Below are 14,574 nucleotides of genomic sequence, written 5' to 3'. Positions count from 1 at the left end.
TTTATTACTAATCCAGCATTGTCTATGACTAATATAAGATAAAATAGCCTTTATTAGTCCCACGGGTGGGAAATTTGCATCATACAGGAGCAAAGTGGACAGTGCAGCAGAAATAAGCAGAATGCAGAAAAAAAACAAGAAATAACAGAAAGCAATAACAGTAGTATCAAACAATAGAAAAAAATTAATATAAATAAAATAAAATACAATATATACAATAAAATACAAATGGTATGTTCTTATTGTTTGTTGTAAAGTCTGATGGCAGATGGAAGAAAAGGCCTGCGGTATCTCTCACACTGTCGCGCACCTTGGATGCAACAGTCTGTCGCTTATGAAGCTGCTCAGTACTGACAGTGTGTCTTTTAATGGATGGGAGATGTCCTCCAACAGGGAATGTAGCTTAGCCAACGTTCTCCTGTCGCTCACCATCTCCAATATATGTATAACTGAAGCTGATGTGCTACAAAACTAAGCTCAAAATACATAAATCGCAGGGCCATGATGGCATCTTATCTATAGTTTTAAAAGAGATGAGGGATATTTACCGAACTTTAACTTTACTATTTCAGATATCCTTATCTGCTGGTGTGGTACCGTCTGATTGGAAGCATGCTGATATAATGCCCATATTTAAAAATGGGGATAGAAGTAATTTGTAAACTATAAATTACCAAACTATAAGCCAGTTAGTTTAATTTGTCTAAATGGACAAGTATCATTGGAAGCTACATATAATCCAAGCAAAAATGGTAGATTACCATGATTCAAATAACATTCTGATGGATAGCCAACATGGATTTAGAAGAGGTAGACCCACTTTAACTAATCTACTTGAGTTGTTTGAGGAAGCTGCAAGAGAAATTGATCACAAAATGGCCTACAATGTGACAATGTGATGGATTTCCAGAAGGCCTCTGATGTTGTCTTCCACAAACGGCTCCTTTTTAAGTTCAAAGCAGCAAGAATTTTTGGAAATATAGCAGCTTGGATTGAAAAGTGGTTAACAGAGAGGAAGTAGCAGGTAGTTTAGAGGCACATTGCCACAGTGAGCCTGCATTTGTAGTGGGGTACCACAGGGTTCAATTTTTGTGGCACTGTTATTTCTATGGGCACGAGGCAGGGAACAACCCAGAATGGGGGGCCAGCCCATCGCAGGGCACACTCACACTCCAGTCACTCACACATGCATTCCTAGGGGCAATTTAGCAACTGCAATTAGCCTCTGCATGTTTTTGGACTGTGGGGGGAAACCGGAGTACCCGGAGGAAACCCCACGACGACATGGGGAAAACATGCAAACTCCGCACACATGTAACCCAGGCGGACACTTGAACCCGGGTCCCAGAGGTGTGAGGCAACAGTGCTAACCACTGCACCACCATGCTGTTGTAAGGACATAAAACTTATAGGTCCTACAGGACCCAACTCTGATCAGCCTGCATCAGTCTATTTCAGAGCTCCATGAAAAGGATCCTCTGGCCCGGGCAAGACTGGCTACTGCACCACCATGCCGCCCCCCAAATGGTTACAATAAATATATATTCAGTTGTGCAAATGGTAGGAGTAGAAGAGGCGACTGTGCAAATGGTAATAATATGAATGTAGTGATGCAAATGGTGAACAATACAGTGCAAATGGCAGCAATCATACAAATCAAATACAAATTAGCAGCGGAAAGGTATGAGTGTAAACAGTTCTTGAGGTAGTCAGTGAAAAAATAAAATACCATCCAGGGGCAGGAGGCAGAGTTGGGAGGTAATGGACAGAGTTCAGCCTCCTGACAGCCTGGTAGATAAAGCAGTTTAAGAGTCTTGTGGAGTGGTCCCGAGGGTCCGGTACCTTCTCCCTGAAGGCAAGAGGCTGAAGTGGGAGTGTAAGGGGTAGGAGGAGTCTCCAGCAATGCTGATGGCTCTGCGGTTCAGGAGGGTATTGAAAGTGTCTGTGAGGAGGGCAGGGAGGTGCCGATGATCTTGCTGGCTGTATTCACTACCCGTTGCAGAGCCTTACGGCATGAGCTTCCGAACCACACAGCGATACAGCCAGTGATGATACTCTCAGTAGTTCCTCTGTAAAAATAGAGCATGATGGGGGGTGGAACTTTCGCCCTCCTTAGTTTACGGAGGAAGTAGAGACTTGTTTGTGCCTTCTTGGTCAGTGATGTGGTGTTATTGGTCCAGGAGAGATGCTCAGCGATATGCACCCCCAGAAATTTTGTTGTTCTCACCCTCTCTACAGCAATGCTGTCCATGATCAGTAAGACATGCTGAGGAGGTCTTCTCCTGAAATCTATAACCATTTCTTTGGTCTTCCCCACATTCAGGAAGAGACCATTCGCCTTGCATCATTGGACCAAGTGGCTCACCTCACTTCTTTAGCTGGTTTCCTCGTTGTTGTTTATGACGCCCACTACAGTTGTGTCGTCTGCATACTTGATGAAGTGGTTTGTGCTGTAGGTTACAGTCGTGTGTCAGTAGTGTAAAGAGTAGTGGGCTTAGCACACACCCCTGTGGAGCCCCTGTGGTGAGCATCCTGGTGCTGGAGGTGTTGCTGCCGACCCATACTTTTTGTGTCCTTCTTGTTAGGAAGTCCAAGACCCAGTTACAGAGGGATGTTTTGAGGCCCAATTGTCCAAGTTTGCTGCTGGGGATTGATAGTATTGAATGCTGAACTGAAGTCGAGAAACAGCATTCGTACATATGAGTTCTTCGAGTCGAGGTGTGTGAGGGCTGAATATAAAGCAGCGGAGATGGCATCATCTCTGGACCTTTTTGACCTGTATGCAAACTACATCGGGTCAGGGGAGGATGGAGTTTTTTGGGTTTTCCATCACCAGTCACTCGAAGCACTTCATGATGGTCAATGTCAGTGCAACAGGCCAATAATCATTGACGCAGGATGGGTGGGACTTCTTCGGAATTGGTATTATTGTGGAGGCTTTGAAACACATGGGAACAGTTGCTTGGCTCAGGGAGATGTTAAAGATGTCATTATCACAAGTCTGGGGAGGTGTTTTGTAGTCCGTGAGAGTTTGAATGCCCCGCCAGAGGCTCTATGCGTCTCTAGTGTTGCTGAAATATCCAGATATTTTATTGTTGTTTTGCCATCTTGATTCCACGGAACAGGTTGCTTGCTGTAATTAGGCCTGCGGTGTCACCGGCCCTGAAGGCTGCGTCCCATGCTCTCAGGAGCCTGTGTACTTTCCCTGTCAGCCATGGTTTCTGATTTGCTTCAACAGTAACAGTTTTGGAATGAGTGACATCTTCAATGCATTTAGAGATTTATGCCGTAACGGCCTCAGTGTATTCCTCTGTGTCCGTGTGGTTGGATTGAGTGGCAGCTTGTTTGAAAATGTCCCAGTCTGTGGTAATGAAACATTCCTTTAATGCATAGGAGGCCCCCTCTGGCCGCACCCGTACCTCCTTTTTTGTTGGTTTGATGGCTCTCAATCTGGGTCTGTATGCAGGTCTCAGCATGATTGTGATGTGGTCAGAGAGACCCAGGTGGGGAAGGGGGGAGGCCTTGTAAACTCCCTTGCATGTTGTGCGAACTAAATCCAAAAAGTTGTCTCCCCTTGTTGGAAAGTCCACATGCTGGTGAAGTTTGGGCAATAAAACCTTAAAATCCGCATGACTGAAATCTCCTGCTGTGATGAGAAATCCGTCTGGGTGTGCTGTCTGCTGTTCGTTGATCTCCTGATAGAGTTCGTTAAGTGCCTCGCTTTTGTGGTTGGTATTAGCGGTGGGGGATGTAAACAGCAATCAGCAAAATCGCTGTGAACTCCCGCGGTATATAGAAAGGTCGGTATTTAATAATAAAGAACTCCGCTAACGGAGAACGATGATTGTGAACGACGGCATCGTTGCAAAACCAAGCGTCGTTGATGTAAACACAAACTCCCCCACCGCAGGTCTTACCTCCATCCACTAAGACTCGGTCGGCACGGTAGCATGTTAACCCGGCTAGTTGGATAGCGGAGTCCGGGATGTTGTTGTTTAGCCATGTCTCCATAAAAATGAGAACACAGCAGTCTCTCACATCACGCTGTGCAGTTCTCAGGAGCTGTATGTGGTCAGTTTTGTTGTCCAGTGAGCGTACATTTGCCATTAGCAGTGATGGTATCGCTGGTCTGTGTGAGATAGCTGCTAGCCTAGCCCAGATGCCTCCGCACTTGCCCTGCTTCTGCTTCCTCTCACACTGCTTTCGGTGCCTCCTCTCTGGGGGCGTGCTGTAGCAGGCGAGTCCGGGATGAACTAGACTGGCGTAGTAGTCCTAGGTCCCGAAGTTCCTCCGCGACTACCAGGTGCAGGCTATGAGTATTCCTTAGATCCAGAAGGAATTGATGACTATATTGTGAGCGTACACGCTGAACTCCGCGCACACTAACATAAACTAACTATCACTCGAACATATATTAGAACTCACAGTAATTGGTACAAAACTCGGAGAGCGAGGGGCCTCTGCATCCATACGCGCTGCCATCTTTACAAGATTCTAACAGGTCCGGATGCTCTTCAACCAAGTACTTACTTCAATATTAGTTCAAATACAATAACTCATATCCATAGGTGGAAATTAGCAGGAGAACATTTTAAACTGGATTTGAGAAAGGTACTGTAGGTTAATTTTGAAGCTCTTGTATGCTTGTCTGCAAAATTCTTTTCTATTACAACAAATTTCCTTAAAGATTTGGTGATGTTTTATAGGATTTCACAGGCCAGGGAAAAAACTAATGAGTTAAAATCTTCAAACTGATTCACACGTGGACAGAGGATAATGACAAAGAAAGTATGTAGCAGAAAAGGTTATTATCTATCTACATCCTGTTAATCCTTGGACGTCTGGTTTAATTTAATGATCTAGGATGCATGGGATCTTTATATATGTATCTGTATTCTGATTCTGATTTATCATTTATGTAAGGAATAATTGACGACGGGTCGTTGAATTATTAGAAAATAATGCACACTCAACGTGGTGATGCATTATTTTTCTAATAATTCAACAGTCCGGAGTCAATTATTCTGCTTATACTACGGTTGCCACACCTCAAGACATCGATCAGATGATATATTTCAAGGGATTCGTCCGGTTTTTCTACTTAAATCGCTATTGTGAGTAGGATTATTTCTTCCGCATCTCATCCAACGACTCTTTTGCTAGTTCCAAAACGTCATTTTAAAGCTGGCAATGGAGGCTTGAGCCATTGATAGCAGACTAATGCAGTTAATAATGAAGTTATTAGAAAGAGAGCGAGAGAGACAGAGACACAGAGAAAGAGAAACAGAGAGAGAGAGAGCTTGTATGAATTAGGCTACCTCTGTGTGTCCCTCAACAGTGTTCTGAAGCACCGTCTCTAAACTGTAAGTCTGCTTTAAGATGCAGCGCTGTTATTACCTCGCTAGTGAGAAATGTCATGTGTAGCTTTTAAGTTGGTACACTAGGCTAACTAATACTGCTACAGCCCAGTTGTTGAAAGTTTCATATTCACCGTAAATATAAAAATTTACTTTCGGAAAATCGTCTGTCATGTTGTTGTTTTAGTTAGTCCTGTGTGCTGTATAGGTACTGTATGCTAATTTCCGTTTTTACAGTTAACTATGCGAAGTGATATGGAACTGTAATGCGGTCAAGAGAGCTGCCTGGAACTACGTTCGCCGTGCGTTTCCCTGAAAATAATTGCACACCTCAGAACGTTCGTCAGCCAATCAGATTCAAGCATTCAACGGTCCCGTAGTATAATTTTATATATTACTGAGTAGTATGCACATAGGTGCACATAAATAGATTGCAGGGTTAGTTAGGCAGGATAAAATTACCACAGTTGTCATACTAAGATTTTGTAATAAATGTTTCACTACATTCACACAATATATAGAACATGAATATTCATAAATGAGTTTCTGTTTCATAACTATACCTTGCTTGGCAATAGGAAAATAAAGTACTCCAATTTAAAATCTGAATAAGAAACATGTGAACCATGCAAGCCACCACCTTCACCACAGACATTGCTCCCTCCCCACCCACAAAGATGTGAATAAAAGCCTTCCGTATCTTCAGTGACACCACTCCGAACTCCCCAGCAAGCATCAAGTGACATACAGTACCCATCATCAAATCATCAAGTGTGCTGCATGTTGAATTGGTCACAGTTTCTACCTTGCTTGAAGACATAAAAGACACCCTGAATGTACAAGGAAGAATTTTACAAATGCTTTTCTGGCAGCTGGACAAGACAAGCGTCTGCCCCATCTCTTCCTGAGGGAATGTTTCCACTAAAAACTGTAGATGATGTTTTTATGTAACAAAAATTGAGTGATGAAGATTTTTTTTAAGAATGCTGTGAGTATAAATTTCTACTGTTAATATTTGAGTCCATGCAATTTTTATAGGATTTTTATATATTAATTTTATTGTACTTATTGTATTACCTGTTTTATTGTATAATATTTAAAAAAATTGTTTTACTCAGGTGTGTCCTGTGAGTAAAATTGGTGGATGAACAGTTTATGAAGCCACACAAAGAATGATGGGATTTCTGATGGCCAATGAACTGACGTGTCAGTACAACTATATTGCCCATCACGGGAAGATGCTGTGCTAAGGACTTTGTCGTTTGAAGTGCTCTATGGTAAGTCTTAAGGAGAGATTGAGCTTACCAATCTCACTCCATTTGTTGTGAAGTTTTACAGTTCTCTGAATAATTTATATTAATGGCAAATATAAATCTATATTTGTGGCGGTGTAGGGAACCGCCCACTGGCCCAATGGCAGAATCCAATGGCGCAGCCGAAGGCTATGAATGCGTGTTGGTCCTTCTGAGCGCTCCTGGAAATTACTTACCCTTTTTAATATATAAAGTATTCTTTTATTTACATATCTGACTCCATTTTATTAAAGACCTTATTCCAGTATATTGTAGTCATGATGTTTATGTTGTTCGGATTACTTCGGGACTCTCCTTTAGATTACCAACTCTAGTTTACCCCTGACGAAGGAGTCCCTCGACCTATATAATTTCCCAAAGGCTCAGTGTCTGCCAATTACTGAGGTTGTGGGTGCCTCGGAGAATAAGCCGATGTTTACCCAAACCACACGTACGTCCACCTTAGGGGCTCAGCTGGGGGCAACCCATATCATAACATGTGTCAACCTCAGCGGCTGTGAAGACGCACGTTTTGTAGCGGTAGTTTGTACGAGGCTTACTTTTGGCTCGTCTCAGGGACTCTGCCAATGCTACCCGTTATCTTACCGTGTGAACGTCTCAGGGACTATGCCCGGTGCCTAGGAACATAGTGTGTACGCCCCTCAGAGGGTAGACCGGTACCTTTCATCAATATGTATTGACCTCAGAGGTTAAATCGTGTGTGAACTCCAGAGGTGTAGTTTTGGTATCCACCTAACTTAACTTGGGCAGTCGAGTTTGGGACCCGGATAAAGGGGATTTAACCCAGAGGCTGCAAGATAGTATTTACCACCGTAGTCCTAATAAGGATAGAAGTCCAACCTGGAAAATTTATAAAGAAGTTAGCAAATCATACAGTCATAAAGTAATCGAAACAACATTTATTAAACATACTACAATATACAATTATTGACATGTGGCCACATACTTGTAAATACATTTGGACAAATACAATATTAAACAATCACTTTCCGCAGAACTTTGTGCACTCTCAGCTGAGGAATGTATCTGACTACAGATGGACTTTCACGCAGTTCTCTGTGGGAGCTCTGATTACAGAGTGACTCCCCGACTTCTTCTGAGGCCCTTCCTTAAGTATCCAACCCAGGTGATGGCATGTCTCTGAAGGCTGACCAATTTCGGTCAATGGTTAATTTTAGGGGCATTGCTGACCTTGGTTCTCAAGTCCCCAGCCAATCAGATTACTTTAGGGGCAGTTGTAATTCCCTTTTTCTACCATGTGAGAGGCTCTCTCATTTTGGTGGGTTTAGCCAAACGTTTCTATATTTCTCTTAGGGAAAGCTATAATTCCTTAAATCTGAGAGTATAATACTCCTCATCTCATGCCTATTCAAACGAGACCAAACATGCGTGTATTTGTCCATAACATCTATGTGTGGTGAGTTAACCTGTTTATAGTGGAAAAGGTGTCTGTGTCTGGAGGCTGACAGCTGTTGTTGCTGTGGATTGACTGTGGAACTCTGGTCACTCCGGGAGTGAAAGGTCTTGCTTTTTCTGTGTTGCTCCAGTTATTCCTATCCAGTATCTCAGGAGCCGGCAGGCCTTTGCCTTCCTGAAAAGGGGAGGTCTGATGAGTGGAGTCCAGTCTTGCCCGGGCCAGAGGATCCTTTTCATGGAGCTCTGAAATAGACTGATGCAGGCTGATCAGAGTTGGGTCCTGTAGGACCTATAAGTTTTATGTCCTTACAACAGCATGTGGTGCAGTGGTTAGCACTGTTGCCTCACACCTCTGGGACCCGGGTTCGAGTCTCCATTTGGGTCACATGTGTGTGGAGTTTGCATGTTCTCCCCATGTCATCGTGGGGTTTCCTCCGGGTATTCCGGTTTTCCCCCACAGTCCAAAAACATGCTGAGGCTAATTGGAGTTGCTAAATTGCCTGTAGGTGTGCGTGTGATAGTGTGTGAGTGTGCCCTGTGATGGGCTGGCCCCCCATCCTGGGTTGTTCCCTGCCTCGTGCCCATTGGTTCTGGAATAGGCTCCGGACACCCTGCGATCCAGTAGGGAGAACTCAACTAATAGGTCAGAGGTGTTAAAATTTTAAGCAGTTTGGAAAATGGATGGATGGATTATTTTACACAGGTGTTCACAGTAGAGAACATGAGTAACTTACCACCATTTAATACGAATACAGCGTTGTGTTTGACCAATATATGTATAACTGAGGCTGATGTGGTACTAAGCCTAGCTAAGCTCAAATTAAATAAATCGCAGAGCCCTGATGGCATCTTACCTATAGTTTTAAAGGAGATGAGGGATATTCTTAGCCAACCTTTAACTTTAACATTCCAGAAATCGTTATCTGCGGATGTGGCACCTTCTGATTGGAAGCATGCTAATATAACGCCCATATTCAAAAAAAGGAATAGAAGTAACCCAGCAAACTATAGGCCAATCAGTTTAACTAGAATTACTGGAAAAATAATGGAAGCTATAATCCAAGTGAAAATGGTAGATTGCCCGCACTTGGACTCCTGGAGATAACAACATGAAACCAACCAGGAGTTAAAATTTTTAGAGTTAAAAACTTTTATTGTCATCCTTAGCCTCCAATGCTATTTTTCTTTCGATATTCCTCTTTGAGTGTCTAATGTTGTTTTTTTAACTCAACCCATAGACTTAGATACTCCTGCTTAGTTTTTAAATCATTAGTTAATTTCCATTTGTTTCCGGAAGAGAGCCCTTTTCCTCCTGAATTTATTCTTAATTTCTGTAGTAAACCACCTTCGTTGTAGTTTCCTAGATTTAGATTTGCTGGAAACAGGTATGATGTCCTCTTACACTTGCAACAATGTGCTTTTAAAAAATTCCCTTGCCTCTTCAACCATTTTGTTATTTAACTCCATCCAGTTTACAGTTTCTAGTTTCAGTCTCATACCATTAAAGTAAGCCTTCCTAACACTGTATACTTTTGTTTTGGACTTTGCTCTTTGGACACTAAAATTAACCTCGAATTTAACCATGCTATGGTCACTATAGTCCAACCTCTAATTTTCCAATCCTATCCTGGTTATTAGAGAAAACAAGATCAAGAAGGGCTTCTCCCCTGGTAGGGGTATTTACAAAATGATTAAAAAAACAATCCTGTAGTAATTGCACGGGATTGTATTTGAATATGTGTAGTATATAAGAATTCGATTGCGATTGCACCAATTTATAAATTACAGAAGTTGTAAAGTTAGTGGGTTCTAATGTTATGGTGGATGGCTGAATGAAGGAATATAAGGAGTAGAGAATTGTTATTTCAGTATGAAATAATAAGATAAGAGCTTTACTTTAACAATTAATCCTATTTGTCTAATTTGGAAACTCTGCCTTGAAAATGAATAATCAGTCATTGGACTTCTAGGGGAGGATGGGGGGAACAGGATTGTCAGATAGATGGGTGCTATTAGTATAAAAAGCAGTGAAGTGTTTTTTACTGGTTGAGTCCATTTCTGGTAGCTCTATCTTGAAAACTGAAGTAGATGTCAAATCAGTGGGTTTATATGGCAGGATGAAGTAAATCATTACAAGAATCAATTGAGGGGCCATAGAGTTAAAGGCAGTCAATATAAGAGGCTAATAAGCCTCTATGCACCTACAAATGGCCTTTAGACATATGTTGGTATTTTTTTCATTAAAGTTTGTAACGTTCCCATGCGTTATGTCTCTGTGATAATGATAAATAAAAGTTGTATTTCACACAACTATGCAAACCCTAGCTGAAAACTGCACTAATCTGTTGCTTTCTTTTGCTTTGTTTATTTAATATCTCCCAACAAAGTACCCTGAAGAGGAATGCTTTAACCACCAAAGTCAACTGAAGGGATACAGAAAAGGAAGTCTCTGAGTGGATTAGTGGTGCTTGTGACCCTGGTGGTAATCATTCACTTAGAGTACAGCGTTCTGCACAAAACAAAACTACTTGAGATCTATGCTGATTTGTGTTTATAGAAATTATTTATTTAAAGATATATTCCTTTTAGTTGTGAAAACTTCAGAATGTCAGGCCTAAAATTATTAAAGCAATATAAAATTTTATTTCAGACTTTCTCTAAACAAATGTTCCAATTATTTAAAAATGATTTTTCTGAAATTGTTTATTTTGTTGTTTCTTTTAAACTGTTGTTTAAGTGTTATAAACCAAAGATGTAAAATATTAAAAGCAATAAATGGTCACTTGATTTCTCATGCTTATAAACATTATCACTGTATTATTTTCATTTGAATACTTATGATTCTGCAGTTTATTTTAATTAACTCCTCAATTCCAAGTTTACCAAAAGTTCTACAGTGAGACAAGTCTTTCTGAACTGGTCCAGTACATCAAATATTCTATTCTGTGTCAGTGTATGGTTATAAAAATCATCTGAGCTGAAACCATTTAACACATTTAACCCCAGATGGCCCCAAATTGCAGCAGTTTCTTTTCCAATAAATATCCATTAAAATCCATTAAAAACTTGCGCTATTGTTAAAGGGGGGCATGTAAATCCCATATAAACTTCCAGTTATAATCCCAAACTGTTCCCATCTTACACCCATCTGTCTTACAGGCTTACAGGCTGTCCCTCTTTGGGCCCATACAGAGACCAAGCCCAGTCCAAAATAGACCAACTAGTTGGAGCCCATTATTAAACCCATATAAAACCCACAAGGGGCCCATATGGACATGCTAGCTAGGCAGAGATACTTAGCCCATTCCAAAAAACCAAAACAAACAGGCTAATTTTCCATGTATATGGGAAGTAACTAACTTCATACTCAATAACTGCATTTGCATGTCATGTTAACTAAAGACAAATAGGCATCATTTATAGAACTGAGTTTCTAATTGTCTGTCTAAAACACATAACACTTATTTCTGGCCATAGGGGGACGTCAGAATAAAAGATGTGTGAAAGCCTATGAGGTCTTTGATTTTGAGACTCGCTCCTGGACAACACTTCCAAGTTTACCTTGCAAAAGATCCTACTCTGGAGTGGTGTGGGATGAAACGGGACGACTCTACTGGTTAGGAGGACTCCGACAAGGGGGTTCTCACCAAAGTTCTAAATTCACCAAGAACATCAATATCTTTGACACAAATAAAGGTGGGTTCTTAATATCTTTCATTGAATGCACTTATTTTTGGAGGGAATTTACCAAACATTCTCTAAGAACTACAACATTGTTTTTAGAAAAATAATATTATGTTTAAAATCTGCTAAATATATTTTACATTATTGTATGGAATCACTTTGCAGCTCCTACAATCAATGCATGAAATCGTTAAAAAAATATCTTAGATGCAATGTGTATGTTTATAAATCTTTTCTACCTTAAGAAAGAGCAATAATTGCATTTTTTTGTATTCATGTGGAAAGATGACACAGTGCTTTTGTGGGTAACACTGTCATGTCACACCTACAGTGTTGGGGTGTTGATTTCTGCCCCCACTTCTGCGCATTTACATTCTCTCTCCATGTGGAGTAGGTTTCCTCTTTGTACTTCAGTGTCCTCTCTCACTTCAAAGACATAGGCCCTACAGTTAGACAAAACTGGCTTTTCTAAATCACCCATTATATGTATATGTGAGTATGTGCCCTGCTATGGACTGGCATCACATCCAGGGTGTTCTCCTGCCTTGTCCCATGTAATGCTTAGTATAGGCTTCAGGTTCTTCATGATCTTGTAGCAATTAAGTGTTTGGGAGATTTATTGGTTAGTTTGCCATTTATACAGTTACAATGAAAGGTAATTAACTTTGCTATATTTTAGCTATTCAGAAACACGTGACATTGCATTAAGGGTCACTATGACTGTTGACCTCCTAAAATAGTACAGGCTGCTACAGCAAGGGTGCATCAACTTCAAATCCTTTGTTGCTGAACAAGCTGGTGTCCACATAATAGATCCATATAGTGCAGTTTGCCTTCAAGTTCTCTGGATAGATATCATTTACCTTGGCTGCCTATTTACTATGGAAGCCTCTGACCACCAAAGCAACTATAGCTCACAGACTGAACTCTTCAAAATAGAGATAAGCTCTGAAACTAATTAAAGTGCATATTCATACAACTGAGGCTAACAGGTACAGAAACTTCTAATCTAACATAAAGTACGTATTCATATTTATTTTGGTTACATTGTGTGGTAGTAATTAGTCTATATTCTCTGAAGGTCACAAGGTTACATTATATTCTGCAGGTTACTTGTTTGCAAAATGTCCCAGGAATTAGATTCACCAAGTGTTATACAATGCTTCATAATATTCCATAGTTTTTTCTGCTTGATAGATTCCCTTACTACTGATGTCCAGCTCCATCCATCCATTAATCCATCCATCCATCCATTAGCGATTTATCAGCATATGAGCTTTCTATGATATATCAATATGTTTTCAAATGAGAGGATGAGAAAATACAATTCATATTGATACACTTTTATTGTGAGATAAAGTTAGGGCTGTGAGTTCTGAGTATGGCAGCAAACCAGAAAGACACATTTTATATGGCTCTGCCTTGCCTTGGGGTAAATCCTGATTAACATGTTTGCAGCAGAAAACAAAAACTAACGTCTTTACATTAAAAAGTGCTAATGTCAAAAACCGCAAAATTAGCAAAAGAAAGGGGAAAACCTCAAAATTAAATATAGAGAAGAGGCCATTCATATGCCGAGAAAATAGATGCAAGATTTTTTTTTGTAACATACACATTTTAAAATACACTATAATCACATACAGGTATAATATAAAAAATATAAATCATTATGTTGGGGGAAAATTTCCTTCATGTTCATCCATACTTTCTCAGTATCTCTTCTAGGGTGCTTGAAAATTCACCCAGTCAGTGCAGCAGTGCAACCAATTGCTGACATAAGATATGCACATAACAACATAAATTTAGCCAGTCAGCACCCTTGAGTCTGATGCTTAAAAGAAAATTAATTTATTGCCCCAAGCAGAATCAGGCAGTGATGGAATATGTCATTGACACTGACAATGACAAATGTAGTTAATCAAGGCACAGGACTTCAGCCATCCCCAAATTCAGTAAAAGTTATTCTCTAATATCCATTTGAGAGGAGAATTCTGGTGGAAAAACTTCAAGTCAAATAAATTGAACCAGAACAACCTGACAACAAAATCATAAAACATGGTAGCGAAAAAGAAAAAACATACATGCAAAGCTTCTCCCATAATTGGTACAACAGAAAGGCTTAGGTAGCTGGATGCAGTCATGTCGATGCCGTATTTTGCTTCCCGTACCTGTACTTACTTTTTAAAATGGCAGGGACAGATGGAACATGTAGATGGTTACAGGAGTTACAGACAAGAAACATTTATCTGAAAAATTACTGGATTAATATAATCCTAGGTTACTGAAACTGATTGAATATTGTTACTGAAAGTTTACTGAAACAAACTGAATATGGGGCAAACAGCCTCACTTACATAATTTTTGATCACCACTGGTTTTGATCTTGTTTTCACTGCTATAGATGGCATCAAAAAAAATCTGCAGGAATGCTCTGAATGTAAAATTCAAGCAGAAGCACGCACTTCCACAACCAAAGACAATGCTTGAAACAAAGAATAGGAGTTTGGAGAATAAAGTAATGGATCTGGAGACAAGATCTAGAGAAAATAATTTGCAACTGGTAAATTTCCCAAAAGAACCTGAGGGGAATGATGTCTGTGAATTTTTTGAAAGCTGGATTCCTGAAGCATTTGAGTTGACACTATGAACCTGTCTAAGAGTGGAGAGAGCATATTTGATTGGCCCAAGGAAAGAAGATGCCCCACCAAGAACACTTAAAATTCTTGAAGTACAAGGAAAAAACCATGATTAGGGCAGCCAGGCCAAAAAAAACTTCAGAGTGAGGCTACATCCCAAATTAGCCA

General features: G+C 40.4%; 1 protein-coding gene across 1 annotated transcript in view; it reads left to right on the top strand.

The window, feature by feature from the left end:
* Positions 1-14,574, top strand: part of klhdc8a (kelch domain containing 8A) — a 96,809-nt gene that overhangs the window by 59,386 nt on the left and 22,849 nt on the right. Inside the window, exon 5 of the mRNA XM_049022581.1 lies at positions 11,564-11,782. Coding sequence (XP_048878538.1) covers positions 11,564-11,782 — 219 coding nt within the window. The remainder of the gene's footprint in view (positions 1-11,563; positions 11,783-14,574) is intronic.

The sequence above is a fragment of the Brienomyrus brachyistius genome, chromosome 8, assembly GCF_023856365.1.
Source record: "Brienomyrus brachyistius isolate T26 chromosome 8, BBRACH_0.4, whole genome shotgun sequence".
NCBI classification, from domain to species: Eukaryota; Metazoa; Chordata; class Actinopteri; order Osteoglossiformes; family Mormyridae; genus Brienomyrus; species Brienomyrus brachyistius.
The sequence above is the reverse complement of the archived record's forward strand: the minus strand, read 5'-3'. Positions and strand labels throughout refer to the sequence as shown.